The sequence below is a fragment of the Wyeomyia smithii genome, chromosome 2 (genome assembly GCF_029784165.1).
Source record: "Wyeomyia smithii strain HCP4-BCI-WySm-NY-G18 chromosome 2, ASM2978416v1, whole genome shotgun sequence".
Classification (NCBI taxonomy): domain Eukaryota; kingdom Metazoa; phylum Arthropoda; class Insecta; order Diptera; family Culicidae; genus Wyeomyia; species Wyeomyia smithii.
Genome location: NC_073695.1, coordinates 2534612 through 2560085, shown reverse-complemented (window position 1 = coordinate 2560085; position 25474 = coordinate 2534612). Strand labels below are relative to the sequence as shown.

The following is a 25474-nucleotide window of genomic DNA, read 5'->3' as shown; positions in this document are numbered from 1 at the left end:
CTGGGATGCATTCTGTAAAATTGGAAATGAAACGGGCAAATGTTGCGTCAGATTTCAAACGTTAATAACAGCATAACCACATGATGGATAATAATAACCAATATGTTGTTGGATAGATAAAATGTATAACAATTTTGTAATATGCGAATTATCACTCTAATTTCATTGCTAAGCGGTAAAATTGATGAAAAATTTCAATAACAAATTTACGTCAATAGTGAACCAATTACATGCGAGCATTCCTAGCACAGACAACGTGAATGGACACCATCCGTTCCCTGTGATATTCCCTGTATCAATTTCGAAATAAAAATTGACAGAGTCTCCCCGTCCCAATAGGTCAATTTATTTTTGCTTCCATGAGCTTAGACTAATGTGATGTCTCGAAGGTAAAAGTTTTCCTAAAAGTTTGAAACAATACCCATCCTTGAACAATTTCTAAACCTGCGTGTTAGGTTCTGAAGAACCTAATAAAAACTGATGTCTTGAAAGAAAACATGCCGGTAAAAGCAACTGTGGTACTCTTCTATTCGTACATTTCAGCGGTACACTTCTATTCGTACTGCAGCGGTACTATTCGTATTGCAGTGGTACACTTTTGTTCGTACATTTCTATTTGTATGCGATTGAGGAAAAACTGTAATGCTGCTGTTGATGGTGATTGAAAGTTTATCTCATAAATATGATTGCCATAAATTACTCAACAAGAATTGTAAACTTTTGCAACGGATACTTATTTAATTTTATCTTCGATATTCACTAAATAATCTTGACCGGATAGTATCGAAAGAGTAAATTCCTAAATATATACATTTATGGAAGAGTAAGAGCCTGCGAATGCTTGATTTTTTTTTTGTTTATTCAGTGAGATTCGTACAGAATCTCTTTTACTTTTCAAAATTGTTAGATGATATATGATTATTCTAAGCTTTACCATAATAAACGTTTATTTCCTGTCTCCGTAATACAGCGAATGTAGTTGTAGGAAAATTAAAAAAATTGTCAAGCAAAAAAAAAATGTAATTGTGGATTGCTACGATTTTTTGCTGGAACTTGTTAATAATTTTGTTTAAAATATTTTCTCCTGTTTGCTAATTGATGAACCTTTGTGAGGGCCTTCATATTATTTTGAAAGTAAGATCCATACAATAGATTTGATTTAATTACAGTTAAATAAAACAAAACCATTCATTATGATAACGTAAGTATGATTGGATTTGGTTTTTGAGGATATAGAGTTAATTCTGACTTTGACGCATTACGAGAAATTCTTTTGCTTCTTCAACAAGCACGATATGCTTGTGCCTTGTCAAATACATATTTTTTGCACAAAAAAATACTACAGGCATAATATCGCCAAATATAAATGATATTCTTTTGAGTGTTGTTGAATATATTCCAAATAATGATTTCCAGGGAGGCTGAAAATAAAAATACGTACAGTCGCTGAGCAAACACATTGATTCTGTCTGCAGACTCTGTATATTTTGTAACAAAAAATCCCCTAATTACAGTGTTTAGTCCCACGTCACCATTTCATACAACCCTAGGGCTGTATACCTTGTAGTATTTTTTTTCAAAGCTACTTAAAATTATTGGAGCTATAAAATTGTAGAACAAGGTTTTCTATCTACAAAAATAAAAAAGTTAGATACTTGATAGCATTGAAAATTTTGGTCACCCCAATTTTTGATACTTTTTCAATAAGCGCTTTATCATATGTAACAACTTTGTTGAAGAAAGTTTTTCTCTAAAATATTGCTATAGAGCTCTAGACCCAAATTTCCCCCTAAATTTGGTTTCCAGACTATTGATGAATACCTTCCATTCTAATACAGCGAAATTTCTTTAACACGCGAAAAGGCAACCTTCTATAAAATATTTAATTGAGTACGATTTAGTAGAAATTAAACTTCTTCCTTCTATATCTATTTGTCTTGTTAAAGTTGGCTCACTCACCGATCACAAAGCGGCAAAGATGTCACATCAATTTTTTTCCTGCAGTTACAAGCTCGTGGAAAAAAATATAGATAATGAATGACAGTTTAAGTAGAAAATGTATATTCACAGAAAATTTTAAATTGACATAGAATTTTATGAACATGTTAACATTCAATTCAGGTCAATTTAAACATTTTATCAGTATACAGAATCAATCAGAAAAAATTTGATTAGTTTCAAGATACCAAAGAACAACGAAGATATCATATTTGAAGGTTATATGTCTGTTATTTTCGAAAATAAACTGGGCAAGAGTGATGCACAACATTAGCCACGGCAATTAATGTTAGCATAGCGTTGTTCAATTACAAGTAAGGTTATGGAAAGTAATATTTTCTTGTAAATGCAAATTCCAAAAAAAAGTTTTCTATTGTCTTTCAAATACCATATTCAGTTATTTAAATAAATCTGAAAAAAGCAGAATGTAGAGTTCAAAAATAAACAACGCATTTTGTTGTCCCCGGCGGCGCAGCGTATTCTGCGGTACCCGAAAAATCAAATTGAATTCTGATATTTGCTGCTATACGAAACAAGAAGAAGAAGACGGCAATTCGATTGTGTTCCACGCCCCACCGTGCGTCAACAGCGGCAATGTAGTTTTTACTTGGCTTGGCTGCACACAAATGAATATCGAGTTTTTCTGCACTGATAGACGACGAATGACCAGCGCTCTATTCATACAATGCTCGGTGCAGTACTGTTGCCTGTGCCAGCATGTTTTCCTTCAAGACATCAGTTTATTAACATTAACATATTTATTAACAGCAGAACGTCATACTGTCTAATAATGGAGGTGGTTACGAACTTTCCGAGAAAGCTTCACCTTCAAGACATCAAAATAGTCTAGGCTCATGGAAACTAACATTAGTTGACCTTTTGGGACGGGGAGATTCTGTCAAAATTTTTTTTGCCACTGCTATACAGGATATCACAGCATGCAGTTGGTGTCTATTCATGAAGTCTGTGCTAGGCGTGCTCGCATATGATTGGTACATTGTTGGTGAAAATTTGACCTTGAAACTTTTATTCAATTTTCACTGTTTAACAATGAAGTGATAATGATAACTGAGGAATCGCAAAATTGTCCATCATTTTATCAATCCAACGACATATTGATTATTGTGATCCATCATGTGGTTACATCAGTTTAACCGTTTGAAATCTTTCATTCTGGCGTTACATCTTGGTTTTAGTTTTCGCGGAATGTATCTCGATATAGTGCGGTTAGACGTAGTCCTACGTCAAAAAATGCTTTTTACAATCAACTATGACTTAGAAACTAAGGGAAATAGCGGCCGTGTGGCGGCACCTTTACACCCGATGCACAGTGGTACAGAACGACAGTTTAGGCGGAAATGGAGTTTTCGATACATTTTTGTGATTTTAGAGCCATACTTTATATGGCGAAGTTGCTTATTATAATTTGGTCTACATTTAAACTGAGGTGAAAATTAGGGTGGTCCTAGAACCAACTAAAATTTTTATTTGTGGAAAAATAAAATTTTATTTTCAGTAAAGTTGTAGATCACTTGATTTTAAGCAGCTTTGTTGAAGACTACTTTCTTGTAGCTCTTAAATTGACTGAATTAGAGCAATTTTGCCTAGGGTGGCTCTTAAAAAACGGTTTTTTCGCTCTACTTTGTTTAATTCAATTTTCTCAATAAAATTATGTTCAGACGACTTTTAGAGCTTTAAAAGACGCAACTTTTGGTGGCTATACTTTAACGATATCTTTTATGGGTGAAAAGCTATTAAGCTTTTAATTTTTAAAATACGCCCTTTTCAACTGTTGATATCTCTGAATGGGGCAGATGAAAAAAATATCTTCTGGTTTCATTTGAAAGAGCAACTTTTGTACTTTATCATAAAAAAAATTGGAGATAAGTTATTTCTTAAAATCGAAAAAAATAAGTTTGAATATGATCATTTTCGGTCGAAAAAGTAAGACGTTTCAGAATCGAGAAATTCTTAGAATAATTTGGGATCATTTGGATTTTCTTTTTAAACTTTTTTTTGAAGATTTCACTGTTCTGAGCTCAATTTGAAATCATTTCCTTTTCTGGCATTCTAAAGCGTTTTTTTGTTACTCTAACCTCAGTTTATTTTTATTTGCACTTTTCGAACTGTTTTGAACTCTATTACATCATTTATGCTTCGGTCTTTTCTAACTTTTATAAGCATCATTTCATCATTCTTAACTGAATTTAAGATAATTTTACTTTCTATTTCGTTTTTTCCAATTTTTAGAAGCGTGTTGATTTGCAATCTTTTTTCTGGCTCTCAAAAGCATTTTTTATTATTCTGAATTCAGTTCAGAATTATTTTCTTCTACACTTTTAAATTCTTTGGCTTTGAAAGCGCTATTTGGAACTCAATTTGAAATAATTTTCTGTGTTGAATATTTTGAACTCAATTTGAAATATTTTTTCTACCTTTTCCTTTTTCGGCCTGTTTTCTTATTATATTGAACTAAATTTCTTCTTGGCATTTCTCACTATCATTTTTCACTATTTTGAGCTATTTTTGGAATCCTTCTCTTTTACGACTTAATTTCTTTGGTGGTCTTTTCTAACTATTTTAAGCTCATCTCTGCTCAATTTTGTTCTGGCATTTTCTAACTTTTATCTGCATTTGTTCGCTAGCGCGATCGCTTATAAAGTTCATTCTGGCTTAAAAGCATTTTCTAGTCAATGTGAGTCTCATCTGAGATTTGGTTTTTAGCCTCCATTGGCGTTTTTTGTTTTTTTGCCATTCTGGGCTCGATTTTTTTATCACTTTCTGACCTTTAGGAGCGTTTTCCATTATTCTCAGCTGAGGTAAATTTGTTATTATATTCCTTTTTAAGACTTTTTGGACCTCTAGAGGTGTTTTTGAAGCGTATTTTCGTGGAATCATCTCCTTTTTAGCTATTTTCTGACACTATTTTCACCATTCTGGGCTTAATTTGGGAACGTTTTTCTTCTTTTACGATTCATAGAAGCAAATTTTTACTATTCCAAGTTCAATTTGGGGCAATTTTCAATTTATATTCAGCGAGATCGCATCTCGGTTCATTTTTGTTTTTTACATTTTCTTGCCGCGGAGTGAGTGTATTTTTCCTCGATATTTTCAAGTTTATTTGGGATGAATTTGTTTTTTTTGTGTGGTCCCCGTGGCTGTGGTTAGCAATGTCGGTCGGCTAGCTCTCCCACACGGTTGTGATATCGGGTTCGATTCCCGATCGAGTCGAGAATCTTTTCGAGCTGGAAATTTTCTCGACTCAGCACTGGGGCACGGTGTATCGTTGTACTTATCCTACACATGCAAAATGTGCCAAAAAAACGATATCGATAACGAATTCTCTCAACTAATCTAGTTGATCGAGACCGCTATTAGCCCCAAGGCTAAGCGTGCGATATTGTTTTTGTTTTTTTTTGTTTTTTTTTTGCGATTCTTTGAAAGTGTTTTCTCGCCATTCTTTGCTCAAAAGGTATTATTCTCTGATATTTTATGGCCTTTTAAACGCACTTTTTCGTCATTCCCAGTTCAATTTGGTATCTATTTTGCAGTGGTGGGCACCGTTAACTGAAAATTTAGCGACGCTAATCGATAATTCGCTAGCTGGAATATTAAGCTCGATAATCGCTAAACGCTAAACGCTAAACCCATATTAGCGGAACTTTCGCTAATCGCTAACTTTTTAACACGTAGATTGACATGTGGCCATATTTATAGCTCATAAAAACAAACGAAAATAATTACTTTTGAATGCTCTTTATAATGAGAGGTTCGAAGTTTACAATACGATCTTCAAACTTGAGACACAGACCAACAGACATTTCTAGCAAGTTCTGAATCAATTCTTCGTTTGGGAGATAACAGTAGTTTCCGTAAAAAAAGCAGTGCTAGTGTACGTGCATGTGTCAAACTGAGAACCACAAAAATATATCAGACTGCATGACAGCTCTCTAGACGACGCTGTCACGCAATGACTGTGGTTTAACTGTAAATTTTATTTATTTATTCGTTCAACATCAACAGACTCAATATATATTTAAAAAATTACTCCTAATACTAGAGCGAGGTAGATGGTAGTCGAAAACGGAAGATACACTATTGAAAACGCGCTGAAGTCCACTAAGAGCTCCGTTTGCCCCATAATTTGTACGACGAAAGGAATTCGCAGGGAAAAGGTTATTCCGAACGACTCTGGAATTGATTATTAGATTGATATTGCCCAGTTTTACAGCACAGTCGGTTCTCGCCATCAGGGTATCAGCAATTAACATAGCTCGTGAAAGATCACGTCTTACTTTCAAAGAGTCAAGGCCGATGAGCTGCGCGCGATTTTCATAACTGGGGAGCTGGTGAGGATCGTTCCAAGGTAGATGTCGAAGAGCAAAACGTACAAATTTCCGCTGAATTGCTTCGATTCTGTTGGCACCATCAAAGTAATGAGGGCTCCACACTTCCGAACAGTATTCTAGCGTCGAGCGAACTAATGAGCAATATAGACTTTTGCAATACACGTCCCTGAAATTCTTGGCCATTCTCATTATCATTCCCAAATTTCGCGAGGCTGCGGCAACGGTATAGCAGATATGCTATCAGCACTTTGGCGTAAATTTTCATGTCGTCGGCAATAATATTCTGGGGCGACTGAGAATGCAGTTCACATCGTTGAAGTAGAGGATGAAGATTAAAGGCCCGAGGTGACTACCTTGTGGGATTCCGGAAGAAGCATGAAATTCTTGCGATCTGTTGTCTCCAATTTTTACCATGATGTGGCGATACGCAAGATACGATTGAAGCCAGCGTAAAATGTTTCCGCCAAATCCCATTCGGTAGAGTTTTTCAATGGTAATGTTGTGATTAATTCTATCGAAGGCTGCTGACAAATCAGTGTATATAGCATCGGTTTGGTGCCCTTCAGACATAATATCCATTGAAAATGATTTGAACGTTAGAAGATTCGTTGTTGTTGAACGCTTTGGCTTGAATCCATTCTGCGTATCAGAGATAAGAGACTTACAATGATAAAAAATCGGTTCCATCACGACCAACTCGAACAGTTTTGAGACTGAAGGTAGGTTCCAATATTACGTCTGTTAGTATGTGCTTGAGGATTTAATTAAAAACAAGGAGCAGCAAAATTGGTTTTGCTTGTATGTAAAAAAAATCTACTCTAAAATTTTTTCCATAAACAACACAATTATTATTTGAATCGAAGAAGTTACCATAATTTCAGGATGCTCTAGTGGCTTGTACGCTAAATGGAACCCCATTCTATGGTAAAAAGACTGACTTGCACTTATGTCGTAAAGAGAGAAACACTAGACAGTTGAGACAAATGAACGTTATTTGAATGAAACATACGTTAAAAAGTAATTTTCGCCGTAAAGTACGTTTATCGTTCGAATCAATTTATGTACGCCATCAGCAACTCACAAATTTTGTAAATATTTTTTTGTCGCTTCTCTACAAATTTAGCGAATTAGCGATTAGCGTTTCGAAGGTCAAAATTATAGCGACGCTAACAGTTCGCTAATCAGCTCAAAAATTAGCGAAACCGCTAACTGAAAATTAGCGTCGCTAATTAGCGTTTTAGCGAATTAGCGAATTAGCGGAATGGTGCCCACCACTGCTATTTTGTGTTGGCCTTTTGTAATCTTTAGAAGCATTTCATCACCAGTCTGAGCTTAATTTAAAACCATATTCCTGTGGGGTTTATTTTTTAGCCTTTGAAAGCGGTTTTCGCCAATCTGAGCTCAATTGGTTACCACTTTCTATTTGCCGTTCTGGCCTTTGAAGTTTTTTTAGAGTTTAATTTTTCTCTGTCTCGCGAAAGCATCTTCTCACCGTTCCTAATATAATTTAGAAGCATTTTAATCTTCAGGTTTCCGGCATTTAGATTTTTTTTTCAATCATCCTAGAGCTCGATTTGGAATAGTTCTGAATCTGGAATAGTTCTAGTTTTCAGTGGTATCTTTTTCCATTTTAAGCTCAACTTAGAATGATGTACAGTCAAACCTGTTTTTGTGCGAGGGATAGGGACCGCACAAAACAAATCGCATAAAAAATCATTTGAAACTGCACGTGCTAGCTGACAATGTTTCCACAACATTATTCAAAAAATCTTTTTTTATGCGGTGGATAGGGACTGCATAAAAAAATCTAAGCTAAGAATAACTCGAAAGTTGATGATTCTGATTTAGAATACCTATGAAAAGAATTTAAAACATCTGATTGATAAACGTAACTTTTCTAAACATAGGTACTAATTTTTCTAACCGCTATCCTTCGTAGGCTTCATAGGCAATTTCGTGACTTTTTCTTCGTGTAACTTGCTCCAACAGCAATTTTTTGACGCAAAACTTATTTAGTCGTTGAGTCAACCAATCTAACGTCATTCACCGAAAAATGTTTTGTACGAACTTGGGAGTCACTGAAAGGTAAATGTTGTAGGTTCCTGGAGATCGATATTCAATAATTTGTCCCCTATTAGACCCAATAAGATATACCACAGGAAGTCGAAATGATTTCAAGTTATCGACCAATCAGTTTGCTTTCTTCAATAAGTAAACTGTTTGAAAGAATTATTCTTAACAGAATGATGTCACACATCAACGAAAATTCAATTTTTGCAAATGAACAGTTTGCATTTCGCCATGGGCATTCCACAACTCACCAATTGCTCAGAGTTACTAATATGATACGAGCTAACAAATCTGAAGGTTATTCCACTGGAGCTGCTCTTTTAGACATAGAAAAAGCATTCGACAGTGTTTGGCATAAAGGTTTGATTGCGAAATTGCAAACTTTTGATTTTCCAATTTTCCTAATCAAAATTTTAAAAAATTATCTTACTGATCGAACTCTGCAGGTTGTCTATCAGAATTCAAAATCTGATAGATTTCCTGTCAGAGCAGGTGTACCTCAAGGTTCAGTCTTGGGTCCAGTCCTGTACAACATATTCACTTCAGATCTTCCTGATTTGCCTCCAGGTTGCACAAAGTCATTGTTCTGCGATGACACAAGCATTTCCGTAAAAGGAAAAAGTCTTCGTGTCATATGCAGTCGATTGCAGAAAAGTTAAGATATTTTTTCTTCCTACTTGCAAAAGTGGAAAATCTCTCCCAATGCTTCTAAAACTCAAATGATAATTTTTCCGCAGAGGCCTAGGGCTTCTTTCCTCAAGCCAAACAATAATCACGTTGTCAAGATGAATGGGGTTATTTTAAGTTGGTCCGACAAGGTTAAGTACTTGGGACTAATTTATGATAAAAAACTTATTTTCAAAAAGCACATTGAGAGTATTCAAGCCAAGTGCATCAAATATACGAGATGTTTATATCCTCTCATTAACAGGAATTCTAAACTTTGTTTAAAGAACAAACTTTTGATTTACAAACAAATTTTTAGACCAGCAATGCTTTATGCTGTACCGATCTGGTCAAGTTGCTGTTCAACAAGGGAGAAAACGCTCCAAAGGATTCAGAATAAAATTCTGAAAATCATTTTGAAGCGTCCTCCTTGGTTTGGTACACTCGAATTACATAGACTTACTGGTGTTGAACCATTAGAAGCTATGTCAAATAAAATTATTAACAATTTTCGACAAAAATCGTTGTAATCCTCAATTGCTACGATAAGCTCTCTTTATAGCTAATAAGTTAGCAATTAAGTTAGTTGTAAGTTTACTTCCCCTTTCCTGACAAGTAGGTTTAAAACCCTACGAATGATAAGTCCTAATTGCGAAAGCAAACAAAACCTTACAATTAAAATTACAAATTTCTAACAGTGTTGAGAAGTCACCATTTGTGATTGGACTCACATTCTCATTATTTACTAATATTTATCATAAATACTTAAGCTACTAACAAATCCCCCCTTAAAAAAAAAAAAAAAAAAAAAAAAAAAAGTCGAAAAGATCGCTATGCTTTCTCTTTATAGGATTCCCAAACCGTTCCACTGAAGCCAACCGCTGCTCAGCCCACGCTGGAAGGAAGGAAATCTCCGAAACAATCTCCCCATACTGGTAATTAAGGTTTCGTATAAATTTTCCAGATAATTTTCGATGAAGATAAATTCCCTTCCCTAGATATGTCTCGTCTAGCTTCGCACCACGCTAGCAAGCTCCGGCGGGAAGGTATTTGCTCGGTTCCGAAACCAAAGATAATATTAGCCTCGACCGATCCTACCAAGCAGTACACTCCCCATTGCACAATTCTGCATCGCTGTGGAGACGATGTGGGATGTTGCCTGCCAACCCAAACCTGCGCCTCCTCGAAGAACACAACGATTGAACTTTACTTTTTTGTACGTTGAATAAGATAAATCGGGCTGATGGCATTCCACGTACACTTACTTTTAAATTGCATATTGTTATAGGTTCATACCGTTGGGTCAAGGTCAACAATCGAAAGACTGAGCTTTATTAACCATACGGAGTGCGCATGCATCAATCGACTTGAAGCCGTTTCTTCTACTTCAATAACGCCGATATCGACAGTGCCGCCGCCGCCACTCGGGGCCCCGGTTTGCACTTGTCCATCACTGTTCCAGCGTGTAATTGATAATGACAACCGATGTTTCTGTGATTGCTCATCAAGTGATCCACAGTGCGACCAATTTAAACGTGGTTTGGAACATTTTTCCATGGAAAATAGAAGGTAAACCAAACTAACCAATGCTAAATGTGTTTCGAAATTATGACAACTCGGTACGTATCTTTCAGGTGCATCAAAGACGGACGCTGTGAGGCGCCGGTTTGCGAATACGGGCATTACAACATAGCCAAAGGCAAATGTCCCACTCGAGAGGACAAGCTGAGCTACTCTTACAAGGGATGAGCGGGGCGCGTATTTAGCCGAACAGCAACGTGACAGTTATTAGTGGTGTAAATACTGGTTTACATAAATGATTATCGCATTTCTTGAGATTCCTATATGCCATATTTTTTTTATCCTTGATTTTGTGCAGCTAGTTGTGCCTTTTCTGGAACAGAATGGACTGTTTACTGTTATAGTTTTCATCTACCGATGGTTAGCTGTTACGTGTAGGCCTAATTATGACTTAATTAATATTCGAAATTCTCACACAGTTCATCACATCGTTAGTGTAGGTCGAAGTGCTCTGAACACTTGGTTTGTACATAGAAAACTTAGTCTGTAATCATTGTTTCTGTGTAAACTGTGGAAGCAATACCGGTTTAAAATTTTTCAATAATCTTAAAAAAATGTGTCAAAATAGATTTATCTAGATCTGAACAGAAAGATGTAGTGCCAAAGTAATCTAGTTATATATCAGAACAAAATTAAACAACAATTTGTGCCTTTGGTGGATTTTGCTAGAATAGAAAAAGGCATCTGTAAAGTTCTACCACATATGAAAATTTAATTTTAGAATTAATGTTTATTCCATATACAATTATTTACATCTTGTGCACGGTACTATAATCGCGTAGCAATAAGTTAAATAAACAATTATGCTAGTCACTTAAGACAAATAGTTATATGGCTATTATAATTTTTGATTACCGGAAACGTACAACTATAGTTACATATATCACTTGTAATGTTTTATAATATAATAAAAAATATATATGCAAATAAATTATGTTCGATCAGTAAAACGTTTATTTTATAACATTTGTGTTAATTGAACCTCTTTTGAAATTTTAAGATAGGCTAAACAATGCGCGGACTAGACCTTGAAGACACTCGCTCGATACTTTGTTTCCAACTACGGAACGAGGAAAGCAATTGATTTGTTAACATCTGCTCTATCCAATTGGTATATCAATTAGAGTATGAATATTTTGACTTGAAGTCACTCGCTTAGTCACTTACGTCTGACCGCGTTTTTATTTTTGTTATATTAAATCATACACGATTGCCGTTGCAGTTAGCAGTGTGAAATATGGAAATTTTGTGAGAATAGGAAACGTTTTTTTTTTTTAGATATGAAATTAGAGATGCTGACGCATGGGAAAAGCAAACAAGAAAAAACTGCAGCAGCCGTTTCTGGAGAAGTATTTGTTTGGCTACATGTGTCTTCGTTTACAGGTGAAACAAATTCAGTCTGATTTGCTAACAACCGCGGCACACTTCCTGTTTACCTTCTCTGGCTACAAGAATTTAGACCGATTCCTTACATGAGGAGCTCCACCTGCATTCTTCAGTTCACATTCTGACTTTTGTGTAAACAGCGACAGCCGTCTGTTTGAGCTGAAAGTCTAGTCGACAAAGAGCTCTTTGTTAGATTAAACCAAATATCTTAAAATAACAATATAGTTCACTCTCGAATTTCCCATATATTCCCGTGAAGACAGACAGGGAACACCCCCTCTTGTGGTGAAAAAGGTAACTAAACTCATTGCACAGTGGTACAGTAAGGCAATTTAGGCAGACATAGGCTTTTCGTTGCGATTTTGGTTTGCGGTTTAAAGCCATAGTTTTTGTAAAAAGTTGTTTCTTATACATAGTCCTCGATTCATGTGCGAATGAAAATTAGGGTGGTCCTAATATCAACAAAATAAAATATTCTTTGGCAAACTTGTAGACCAACTAATTCTAAGTAACTTTGTAAAAAAACTTTTTTGTAGACATGAAATTTGGTTTCCAAAAACAGTCTTTTCGCTATATTTTTTCAATTCAAATTTAAAAACAAAGTTTTCCTCGGTAACTTTAATCAAAAATACGCCAATTTTGACGAAAAAACATTGTCATAGTTTTCACTATTTCTATTTTAAAAATAGGCCCTTTTGATATATTGATGTCTCCGTTTAGGGCAAACATAAATAATAGATTCTGGTATCATTCAATAGAACAAATATTGTATAAATATTGTGAAGAAATACCGAAAGTTGCTTAAAATTAGTTGATCTACAACTGTGCCGATGAATGTATACATTTATTTATGCAAATAAAAAGTTAGTTTTTTCATTTAGTCGATTTCAGGACCACCCTAATTTTCTTAGAACCGAACCTCAGGACCACCCGAAACAAGTTCTTAGAAAAAAAATTTTACTCTAAAACCACAAAATCGCATCGAAAAACTCGTGTCCGCCTACATTGCCTTACTGTACCACTGTGCATTGTTGTTGAATTTCTGTGAGCGTGTGACATTCTCACACACGAAACTGAATTTACTCAATTTTAGATTTAGTTGACTAAATTTCATACTTTCACAGAAAAAAATATGTTGCAGATTTCGTGCGTATATTGTTTGTATGTAAAACTAACGCCATTCCGGGAGTTAAATATTGATAATATAATAGATGTAGCTTATCGAGGCACGAAGAAGAAATATTCAAATAATCAGGCCACGACGTGTAAATGGTAAACTAATCCCAAGTTGCTATATACGTGGTTCCCTGTGTAACTTCACTAGCTCAGATCCATCACGGGAAGCAACTACGAAATGTGCGGCCGTCAAGCTCAAGCTCAATAATCAGGCCACGAAGTGTACAATTAAATGAATATTTCAATTACCTCGTGAAAAAGATAAAAGGAGAAACCGCACAATGGTTGTCAATAGTCGTATATGGTTGTTGTGCAACTTTTAGCTTAGATAACACTTGAATGTTCTATCAATTTAACAATTTAAGCATGGATACATATCATGTTGTAATTGGTTTAAAAGCTTTATTATATTATATATAAAAGATTTTCAACAAAACAAACATAATTAGTGATAACAACTGTTATGCAAAAACTATTATTTAATGTTTAGTTTTCTTCGTTTTGAAAGTATTTTTTGTTTTTTTTTTATCCCTCCGAATTTTTTGCTCTCGAGTTCTAATCTTCGCATTCATCACTTGCAGCTTTGCTTTAACTAGCTGACCCGGCAAACTTCGTCCCGCCTATTTTTGTGTTTAATTCAATAATTTTCAACATTCCAAATTCATTGATTTCTTGCGATTTGTTTATATCGTTCGAAATTATTGGTTTTATTGGAATGACAACATCCTCGACTTTTGCCTTTAGTACATCACCTCTATTCCGAAAACACTCATATTGGGTGGTATTCAGTTATTTTCGTTGTTTTCCAGAAACTGAAAGTGGTCATCTTCGAATTCAATATGGTGTCCAGGGTCAATGCTTGGCTTCTTTACATTATTTCGATTACGGAAATATTCATATGCAGTAGTATTCGGCTGTTTCCCAGAAGTTACCATCTTACAATTCAAAATGGTGTCTGAGGTCAATTTTTAGCTCCATGCATCATTCTGGTTACAGAAACACTCATACTGGGTGGTATTTGGTCCCTTTAGGCTATTTTTTTTGGAGACAATTTCTGGCCCCTGAGCGTCATTCTGGTTAAAGAAACACCAATAATAGGTGTTATTTAGTCATTTTCGGCTGTTCTACAGAAACCGGAAGTCACCATCTTAGAATTCAAAATGTTGTCTGTGGTCGATTCTAGCTCCTGTGTATCATTCTGGCATCGAAACATCTTATATTGGATGGAAATCGGCCGGTTGAAGAAATACCAATATTGGGTGTTATTTGGTTATTTTCGGCAGTTTCCCATTCACCGGAAGTCGTCATTTTACATTTCATAATGTTATCTGAGGTCGATTTGTAGCTTCAGCGCATCATAACAATCCCGGAAACACCCATAATGAGTGTTATTTGGTCTTTTGCCACTGTTGTTTAGGAACCGGAAGTCGCCATATTGGATTTCAAAATGGCATTTGGAGACAATTTCTGGCCTCTGAGCATCATTCTGGTTAAAGAAACACCCATATTTGGTTGTATTTAGGTCATTTTCGGCAGTTTTCCAGTCACCAAAAGTCGCCATTTTACTACTTAAAATGTTGTCTGAGGTCGATTTGTGGTTTCAGATTTCGGAAATACCCATATTGGATGGTATTTGGTCATATCTCGCTGTTTCTCTGAAACCGGAAGTCGCCATCTTGGATTTCAAAATGGTATTCAGAGACAATTTCTGGCCTCTGAGCGTCATTCTAGTTAAAGAAACACCCATATTGGTGGTATTTGGTCATTTTCCTCTTTTTTCCAATCACTGGAAGTCGCCATCTTACAATTCAAAATTTTGTCTGATTTTTCAAAAACCGGAAGTCGCCATCTTGGATTTCAAACTGGCATTTCGAGACAATTTCTGGCCTCTGAGCGTCATTCTGGTTAAAAAAACACCCAAATTAGGTGGTATTTGGTCATTTTCGGCAGTTTCCCAGTCACCGGAAGTCGCCATTTTACAACTCAAAATATTGTTGGAGGTCGACAAACGTACAAACCGTGGAACACCACCCATGGATTGCCTTATGCATAGGTGAACTTTATTATTATGAAATATTCGGCCGAGTTCACTCCACAATAAAATGTGAATTTTTTTCAGTGTACCCATTAGGGTAATATTATTGTCAAAAGTTACTCTATTTCGCATGTCGTGTAGAACAAAATCAGAAGTGGCGCACCTAGCGGTCGAAAAGGTGACTAACGCGTCTGTCATTTTCAATTTGTCTTCATAATTTCACGTAAGTGAACTATATTGGTATTTAATATATTTGATTAAACCATTCTCCTGTACAATGGTAAGGCCATTCCAAAAAAAGTTGGAAATATTTATTACCATCTCCGCATCCTTCGCGTAAAAGAGTATTACAGGTTTTTAGCTTTCAAATCTGTACATTCTAGCATGAAAACTATAAAACAAAAGATCGCACAAACTCGTAGAGTGCTAATTGCAGCTAATTAACCTTGTTGAAAACCAAATGAAGTGTTAATTAGAGTTACAAGATATAGAAAACGAAAAGTGCAAAGGTCTAGATGTGAGATTCTTTGGGAGACGTTGGAACTGCTTCTGGGTTTAGTTTTATTTTTCTGCTGAATATTACTTGTTTTTTGCTAATTTAAATAATTTCCAATGGTTTGCTTCGTCAGATTATCACCACTCAAAATATAGTTCTATTCATTTAGGGACATAGTATTCTGCCGGTGCATTGTGGTTCACAAATGAAAAAGTTGGTCAAAAGTCATTTGTATTTGTATTTGTATTTGTATTTGTATTTTGTTCGATTCATCTGACAATTTTGATATTATCTACATGAAAATCCTAAATCTAAAACAATTGCAACATCCCAGACCTTGAGATTATTTTGCCAAAAGCACGTGAGGAAACATTTCCGAAATCGAATAAATCTTCGACCAACGAGAAGGTACGGATGCATGACGTCAGTGGTTCAAAAAAGCCGTACAAGGCCGATGAGACCTAGTTGTCAGTAAGTTTGACGAACGAAGCAGTCTACTTGGTGCTCGAAAATCAAGGTGAAAAAGCAAAACCGGGGCATCAAGTTCATTGTTCAGCAGCTTGGCTATGAAGGTAGCTTGTTGAATCTTTCGCCGACTCTCCAGTGTATCCAAATCCAACAGCTTACAACGGTCTTCGTAGCAGGGAAGATTATTGGGTCTACTCCAGGGTAAATGTCTCAGAGCGATACGAACAAACCTTCGTTGAACGCGTTCTATTCTGTTTTTCCAGTACAGGTTATAAGGATTCCAGATGATGCAGGCATTTTCAAGGATTGGCCGAACTAATGCACAATACAATGCTTTCAAGCAGTATGGATCTGTAAAGTCTCGAGCAATTTTGGTGATGAAACCAAGTTGTTTCGAGGCTTTGGATATGACAGCAGTATAATGTTGATTGAAAGTGAGCTTATGATCCAACAAAACTCCAAGATCGCTGATCTGAGCTACGCGTTCGAGAACACATCCATTTATTTGGTAATTAAAAGAAATGGGCACATGACAACGATGGAATGTTATGACCATACATTTAGCGATGCTTTTTGTGAGCTTGTTTCTGTTACACCATTCAGCAAACGTGTCCAACAGTGCTTGCAGGCGTTGGCAGTCCTGGACAGAATTCACAACAAGGTAGATCTTCAGATCGTCGGCATATACCAATACGCACCCGGCTCCTAGCAAAATGGCAATGTCATTGAAGTATAAAGCAAACAGCAGTGGACCAAGATTACTGCCTTGAGGGACTCCGGAAGTGTTGCTAAATGTCCGTGAAACAGCGGAATCCAGCTTAATACTCAAGGTGCGGCCTAAAAGATACGAGCTCAGCCAAGAAGTTAGTCTCAGACATACCGAGCTTAGAGAGCTTAAGTAAAAGTATTCGATGATCAACTGTGTCAAAAGCGGCCTTAATATCTGTATAAACGGCTTCAATTTGCGATCCAGCTTCCATCTGTGAGATACAGGTGCTTGTGAATTCGATCAAGTTGGTCGACACTGAACGACCCGGCATAAAACCATGCTGATCAACTGAAATATAGCTTCTAGTGCAGTTTAGAATAACACTGTGGACGATGATTTCGAAGAGCGGCAGAAAGGCTGGTTATTCCTCTATAGTTCCTTACGTCACGTTTGTCTCCCTTCTTGTGTATCGGAAACATGTAAGATTGTTTCCACAGCGCTGGAGACTTTTGTTGTTCAAACGATTTAGTAAAAATCCGACTGAGGGGCACGGCAAGAGCAGTAGCGCAGCGACAGAAAATAATAGCTGGAACGCCGTCGGGACCAGGAGAGTAGGAGCTTTTCAACTTCTTAGCACCAGCAATGACCATAGCAGGGGTGATTTCGAAAATATCCATGTCAACAGCACCAACAGGTACACCAGCTGCAACTAATTCAGCTTCAGACTGTGTTGTACAACCATTGGCAAACACAGAAGAAAAGTGATCAGCAAACAATTCGCAAGAATCCGTGACAGTCGAAGAGTCTGTGCCGCCCAAGAACACACTAGAAGGAATTGAAGTGCTTTTCCTCTTTGAGTTCACAAATGTCCAAAAGCTTTTAGGGTTAGATCGCAAACTGAACTGCGTCCGCAATACATAGGATTTGTAGAGAGAACTATTCAGCCTACGGTACGCATCACTTGCATATTTAAAAGCACGTCTATTGAAGAGTGTTCGTTGTTTGCGGAGCAGTCTCTGTCTTGCGTTACGATATCGTTTCAACCTTCGCAGTTCACCATTACCCCAAGCAGGAACTTTAGGAGGTCTAGTTCTCGGCAGATTATCGTCTAACCAACTGCAAATAGCATCGCAAAAACGCAATGTCATATCATCAACGTCCAATTCGTCCAACAAGGCTACCCAATCCAATGCAGAAAGATATCCAGCAAGTGCATCAAAGTTGATTCGACGATAGTTAAGAGGTGCCATACCAACAGAAGCCGCAGGAACATCAACGGAACAAGCTGGTATTGGTAGAAGTAACTCCAGTGGCGGGTGGGGAGGATCAACGGGAAGCAGCGGAGCAATAGCTAAATGTACTGAGATTTCTTGTTCTGGCAGGCAGTAAACAAGGTCGAGTATATGCCCCAGATAATTACGCAGTGTATTGACTTGTTTCAAGTTCAGGAATTCGAATCCATCGATGACGGCAGCACTAGCAACATGAAGCGGAAGAGAACTATCACATTGCACTCCATTCTCTCCATTAAACCAGGAAATTTGCGGCTGGTTGTAATCACCGCAAATGAGAACTCTGTCGTTCAGAGAACCTTTGTCACATAATTCGCGCATCGACAAAATACGCTCGTCAATGAACCTAACAATTTTGCTTCTATCGGGAGGGATGTAAGACAACTACCACGGCTTAAATTTATCGCCGAACTACAGAACTTTTGAGCAACGGCAATCAGTACTCCACCGAAGCTACTTTTGTTGCTATTACTCGCGCTACGATCACACCGATAGACGTTATAAGCAGATCCGAACAGTTGGAGGGAATCGATACAGTCATCTAAACCGGTTTCTGTTAGCATGATTATATCATAATTGCAGTCACTAGATGCAAGCAACAGGTCGTCTAGTTTAGTCCTTAAACCTCGCACGTTCTGGTAGTAGGCGTGAATAACATTCGCGTCAATGTCGTGTGTAGTAAGTTTCGGTATTGAATGATTCTGACAGGAACTATCGGGCTCAGAAACACTGCTGATAGTCGGTTCGTCGCTGCTGAAACGTGAAAAAGAATCAGGCAGATGGACTGTACTAGGAAGCGCATACTTGCCTGAGAAAGGTCCACGGGAGATCCCATCGCCAACCACAACCGAAGGACCAGGACGACTCTGTTGGCAGGAACGATCTGTAGCTGAGCGAACACGTCGACAAAATGTATCGGGGAGCAGAACTTGGTTGGGTGGCTCAGGGACTCCCTTAGTACTGTGGGCAGTGCGTCCTGGTGGATGAGCTACGCGAACTAACTCTACTGAGTGAAACACCTCCTCCGAGATGGCAGCGGGTCTAGTTAATTGCTAGACGGAATAGTCGATCCGTTGTCTGGCATTCTTTGCGCGTTTCTGATAAATTGGACAATTTGAGCTCCATGCTGAATGATCAATGTCAAAAATTTCATCACAGGGGGACTTTCGTTCCCTGTTTCTTTGATCACAATTTACGCACTTCTCGAAATCGGCTTCACGTTCGTTTGCTTTGTGATCACCAGCGCATTTTGGGCAGCACGGAGGTTTATCACATGTGGACGCTTTATGTCCGTAAGCAGAGCAATTGTAGCATCGGGTAACATTCACATCTTCCTGTACCCAGCAGCGATTCCAGTCTACATACACTCGTTGAAGTTTCATCAGGCATTCAAATAATCGAGCATCAACTTCCATCAGAACACTAGTCATTTTCTCGCGAACGTTTTAGTGCAACGATGTCATCGAGAAAGCTTAACAATGAATTTTGGCATAAGTAGATCCGTCACGAGGTAACAAGCCTAACAAGCCAGTCGTCATCGAGTCTCGGCTCGGTAGAGACTGTTAGTGTCAGTAGGATCGTAGCGCTAGCCCCGCAATTGTCATGTACACTTAGGGGCCTTCCATATTCCACGTGGGCAGATTTTGAAAGATTTTGATCCCTCCCCCCCGTGGACAACTGCTTATATAAATTCTAAAAATTATGTATCACCTATTGTGCAGCTCTCCATTTCGTGTCTGACGGATTAGTTTCAAGACCATCTTTAATGGCGGATGTGGGATACCTAGAAACGGTTCTGGTCCAATGAATTTCTGAGCAGATCCTTGTTGTATTGAGAACCCGCTCCACTTCAGAGATGTGGAGGTCCCATTCCCGCTGATCTGTGCGAGCGTAAGCTCGAATAGCGGTATTTATCGATCGATTAACTCGTTCGACCGGGTTTGCCTGTGAATGGTACTTGGTATTCAATCAGTGTTTAACCCCTTTTCCTTTCAGGAAATGACCAAACCCCTTCGACACGAAGGTGGAAGCGTTGTCGCTCAGAAGAACTTCAGGACTACCGTGACGATTAAACCACTGCTCCCGAAGAATGGAACAAAGGGAGCTGCTTTGGATTTTCCGAACAGGGGCCAACATGACGTATTTGCTAAACACGTCTAGCACAACAAGCAGGTGTTGGTTTCCCCTTTTACTTCTTGGGAGTGGGCCAATATAGTCCACCGAAATCATCCTCCATGGTGAGTTTGATGTTCGGGCCTGCCCTAGTTCAGGTTGGACCGGAACAAAAGGAGCTTTTATCTCCTTGCAAGTCTCACACTGCTGCAAATACCTTCTTATTTGCGTTGCCATGCTTGGCCAGAAATAACGGAGTTTGATTTCATGAAGGGTTTTTTCAAACCCCACGTGGAGAAGATTTTCGTGCGTCTTCGCAATGATATCGGGGCGACACTTCGGAGCTGGGATCAGCTTCCAACCGAAACGCGAGTCGCAAGGAACATCCTCATCTTTGACGTACTTGTACAGTTGACCACCTTTAACCTTAAAGTCACAGTAATCATCAGGGTTTCCGATTACCTTGGATTTTAAACTGCAATACCAATCAGACTTTGTCACCGCCGAGATTTCGTTCACGGCACGAGACAAAGCGTCTGGGACGAGGTTGTCTTTGCTCTTACGAAGCTCGATAGTCATATCGTAGAGTTGAAGCTCCAAACTCCAGCGGCTCAGACGGAAACCAGTCTTCCACTTGGTTTGCATAATCCAAGTAATCGCTGAGTTATCTGTGACCAGTCGAAAGTGGTAACCTTCCAAATAGCCTCGGAAGTTTTCCACTGCCAAAACGACCGCCAGCCCCTTCTTTTCGGTGGCATGGTAGTTGCGTTGCAGTGTAGTACGCTTATGGGAGAAGTAAGCTACTACCTTCTCGCCATCGGGATGCTGTTGCGCAAGCACTGCTGCCACTGCAATGTCGCTCGCATCAGTTTGGAGGATGAATTCCTTCGAAAAATCCGGTGAAACCAAAACTGGTGGAGTGATTAATTTCTCCTTGATCTCAAGAAAAGCCTTTTCGGCTTCTGTGTTCCAGCTAATCTTCTTCGACTTCGTTTTGAGCAAATCTGTAAGCGGCGCCGTCACTTCACTGTAGTGATTTATAAATCGGCGGTAATACCCGCACATGCCCAAGAAGCGACGAAGTTTCGTTATCGTGATCGGTCTTTCATAGTCGAGAATCGGTTGGATTTTCTCGGGATTGACTTTCAAGCCGTCGCGAGAATGGTAATAGCCTAGAAATTTTAGCTGTGGAACACCGAAACGGGATTTCTCAAGATTGACTGTCAAGTTGGCTCTCCTTAGGCAGTCGGCAACCTCTTTGAGCAGTTGTACATGGTGCTCGAAGGTTCCGCTTACCACGATGATATCATCGAGGTAAACGAAGACGTACGGCTCGAGTTTGCCTCGACCTAGGACCCGGTCCATCAACCTTGCTAGAGTCGCAGGACTATTGACTAGCCCAAACGGTAATCGGGTGAAGTGAAACATTCCGCGACCAGGCACGCTGAAGGCTGTATACTTTCGGCTGTCTTCCGCTAGCGGGACCTGAAGAAAAGCTTCTTTCAGATCAATTGTCGACAGAAACCTAGCTTTCGGAAGACTGCCTAGTATACGACCAGGGTGCGGAAGCGGATAGGCATCGCGTACGGTACGCTCGTTAATGGGCCTAGTGTCTAGGCAAAGGCGAATGGAGCTATCGGGTTTCGTTACGGCCACAATGTTCAACGACTACTCCGAATCGGACTCTTCTATGATTTCCATCGAACGCCATCTGTCTACCTCGGCCCATACTTTGGACAGTTTTTCTGGACTCATCTTGTACGGATAGCGGATTACTGGATCCTTACCTCGAAACTCCTCTTTTATTACAATCCTGTGCTCGGTCAAGGTGGTAGTGTTCAGTTTACCTGGAACAACGCCATGGAAGAGAGACTTTACCTCATCTACCCGCTGCGCTTGTTCTGGAGTGGGTGTCGATTCATTCGAGCACTCATTAGCCTCCAAAACCCGTATCTGACCAGGGTTAACCACAGCACATTCATGTAGTTCTGGAGTAATTCCAAAGGTTCTCCAAAAATCCATCCCCAACAAACAATCCACACTCAAATTTTCGACGATGAGGGTACAAACGACTTTAGTCTTCTTTTCGAAGGTGAAAGGAAGATAGCACTGGCCTTGAACAGGCATGATTTGACCACCAGCCGAGCGTAACTCGCATGGTTGATCTAAATCCTTCAAAGCGGTGGGAGAAATTCTCTGAAGAAGTCGCATGCTCATGATCGTGGCATTACTGCCACTGTCGAGCAGGGCTGCGAACTTCGAACCATGAACTTCAACCCAGGCAAATGGTCGATTATCCGAAGGCAGATTAAAACTGATCGTTTGTACGGAAAGCTGGTCGCAATAGTCCTCATCGCCGGCAGGTCGAAAATTTTGGAGCACTTCGGGAGGTATGACTAGCTGTTCGATGGTGCGCTGGTCGGGTACCAATGGCGGCTTTAATTGGACCGAATCCCGTTTTTTAGGCAATAGGGACAATGGGAAGCTTCAAAACTCATAAATCCACACAGCACACAGAAAATTCTCTTTGGTTTCTGACACTCTTCATGCTCGTGTCCGCGAGCTCCGCAGTTGTAACAGGAACCGAGATGCGGTGGGCGATGGTTTTCCACCAGGTAATTTAAAGAGATGACCGTTTTCTGTGACTGAGCGGATTTATTCTCGTTATTCGCTTTCCCGTGGAGATTCTTATCCGGCTGGCCTCTCGAATCCTTTGGGAGATTCTGAGGTGGCTTAGTGGCCGGCTGTGAGGCTCCCGGGGCACTCTTATAGAACACTTTAGATTTGGCAAATCTCGCATTCCCCTGCTGCAGTTGGGTTGGCTTTGAACCACTGTAAGCCGGGTTATCAGAAACTGCAGCTACTTCCTTGGAACCACCAAATACTTTGGAGTAAATTGGGGTTCGTGAAGCGTCGAGAGATTTGCCGACAGTCAGAAGCTCAGCAAGCGTATTCACCGGCCTCAAGATGAGATACTGTTTGTAACCCGGCTTAAGATTTCTCTTAAGCAGATCGAGTTTCTCACTTGGGGACAATGGCGTGGTCATAGCTCGGAAAATTGACTCCATTTCCAGGTAATACCGCTGGAAGGATTCGTTTCGCTGCTGTCGCCGATGGGATGCTTTCATGCTCAACGTAGCGTCGAGCTCAGGGTGCACAAAATTCGCTCTCAACTCGCAAACTAGATGGTTCCAGTTATATAACCGCTTTTGCGACCGCATAGCTCTATACCACGCCAAAGCATTGCCGGTGAAAAGATGCATTGCTGAGTTGAACAACTCCTCTTCGGAAATCTGTTCTGACTCGGCATACTGGTGCACAGATTCTAAGAATTCATTGAGGCCCGTCCCTTCATCATTCCCAGCGTACTTGTTGATTTTCCAATCGGCTACGCGTTGGGGACGACGATAATACGCCGCAGGCTCGACCGAACCTACGCTACCATAATGGTTATGATAGTTGTGGTTCAGGAGCGAAGATTGTTTGAAATAACTCTGGGGATGATGAATAGGCAGACCAGAATTCTTAGAAGTGCCCCTTTGGTTAATCGGTTGTTGAACTACGGGAAGATCCTCTGGTTCGGGATCATCATAATCATGATAGTTATCCATTTCGGGTGGAGGATCTTCACCAACAGGTTGTAAAACGGTACTTTTGATGAATTGCTGTAATCCCGAAACAGTTTTCCGTAGCTCTTTCACCTCTTGTTTTGTTTTCTGGAGATCTGCAGCAATCTTTGTAATGGCGGTCATTTCATGGCCCAGGACCTCTACAGATCGTTGAAGAGAACTAACACGCGCATCGTTGTGAGTCTCATTCTTCGCCATTTGATCCTGCCCACCCCGAATCTCCGCCCTTATTTCCAGTAAGACACTCAAAAGTTCTTGTCCGAATGCCCTGTCGCTGACGTCATTATCATTTCTGGCCGGAGTGGGTTTCGGATCGGGATTTTGACCCGAAGAACTCTCCCCGGTTTTCCCATCCACATCTTCGTTGGAAGGAAACGGTGGTATAGGATTATCACCGAAATGATAATCGAACAGCGCCATAACATCCAGGAAAATATTTCTAATCTCCGTAAAATCTCCCCAATGGCATATTTTTGCAAAAGTTGAAGTCGAAATCCCAAATGGAGCAGTCTGCTCCGATAAATCTCTTTGTTTGGGCACCTGTACTGGAGATCTTCCCTCATGGACTCAAACTTCCCACGACACAAAGCGATTTCTTCCTGAACATCTCCCTTAAATGACCGAACAGCTTCCGCTGTTTGTTCCATTTCGATGTTCAGTAACCCTCTCAAACGACGACGTCGCTGTGAACCCGATTTGTCACTCTCAGAAGGGATCACAACACCGCGGGAGATAAGCTCAAAATCGACCTCATCGGGGTGCAAATGGTCAACACGCATTTGCAGATACGCTGCGTTGAATTCCTCAACGGACAGTGCTCTGTCGGCCATGTTAAGGAATAAATGTGTAATCCACAAATTCAAAACTGGGAGATGAATTGAGACTTTGTAATTGTAGGGTATGGTATGATTACAGTAGGATTACGTTCTTTTTTTTTTAATTTATTTTAGGGATTTCGCCGCGAATGTTAACCTAAGTCGGCAATGGTATCAAGAACCTTCGTTGCAAGAACAAAGTCACGCTGAATAAGCAAGAAATCGTTCTGCAAAAGAATAAAATGAAGCCTAACACCGACCTAGAATATATTAAAAACAACAATATACAAGAAAAAAACGCGACTATAGCGGAAAAAGTCCTCGCCACTGTGTTTATTCCACCCAAAACCAACTTTTGGTGGAAGTACCCCACGCTCGGGAGGAAAAATATTCCTTAAGAATATTTTTCCTCAAAATCTGTATTTCAGTTGGGCGCCAATTGTAAGATATGCTTACCACCCCAGCTTTCACGGGGTCGATTTACCCGGCGGGCGGCGATGCACGGGGGTACATCTACACAAAGTATATTTACTTGGGTGGAAATAAATTTAGTTAAAACAAATAAATAACAAAAATACAATGAATAAAATAAATAAATAAAAGAAACGAAATAAAAAACTGACCTTCCGCTCTCCTCGCTGACATGTACAAATGGCGGGTCCTTGGCTTTTAGCTAAAGGGGTGAGCAGGGC

At 39.3% G+C, this 25474-nt stretch overlaps 1 protein-coding gene across 1 annotated transcript in view; it reads left to right on the top strand.

Moving 5' to 3' along the window:
- Positions 1-11595, top strand: part of LOC129725872 (rho GTPase-activating protein gacZ-like) — a 73704-nt gene extending 62109 nt beyond the window's left edge. The window contains exons 3-6 of the mRNA XM_055682225.1: positions 9934-10018; positions 10082-10299; positions 10372-10652; positions 10718-11595. Coding sequence (XP_055538200.1) covers positions 9934-10018; positions 10082-10299; positions 10372-10652; positions 10718-10832 — 699 coding nt within the window. The 3' untranslated portion in view covers positions 10833-11595. The remainder of the gene's footprint in view (positions 1-9933; positions 10019-10081; positions 10300-10371; positions 10653-10717) is intronic.
- The last annotated feature ends 13879 nt before the right edge of the window (positions 11596-25474 follow it).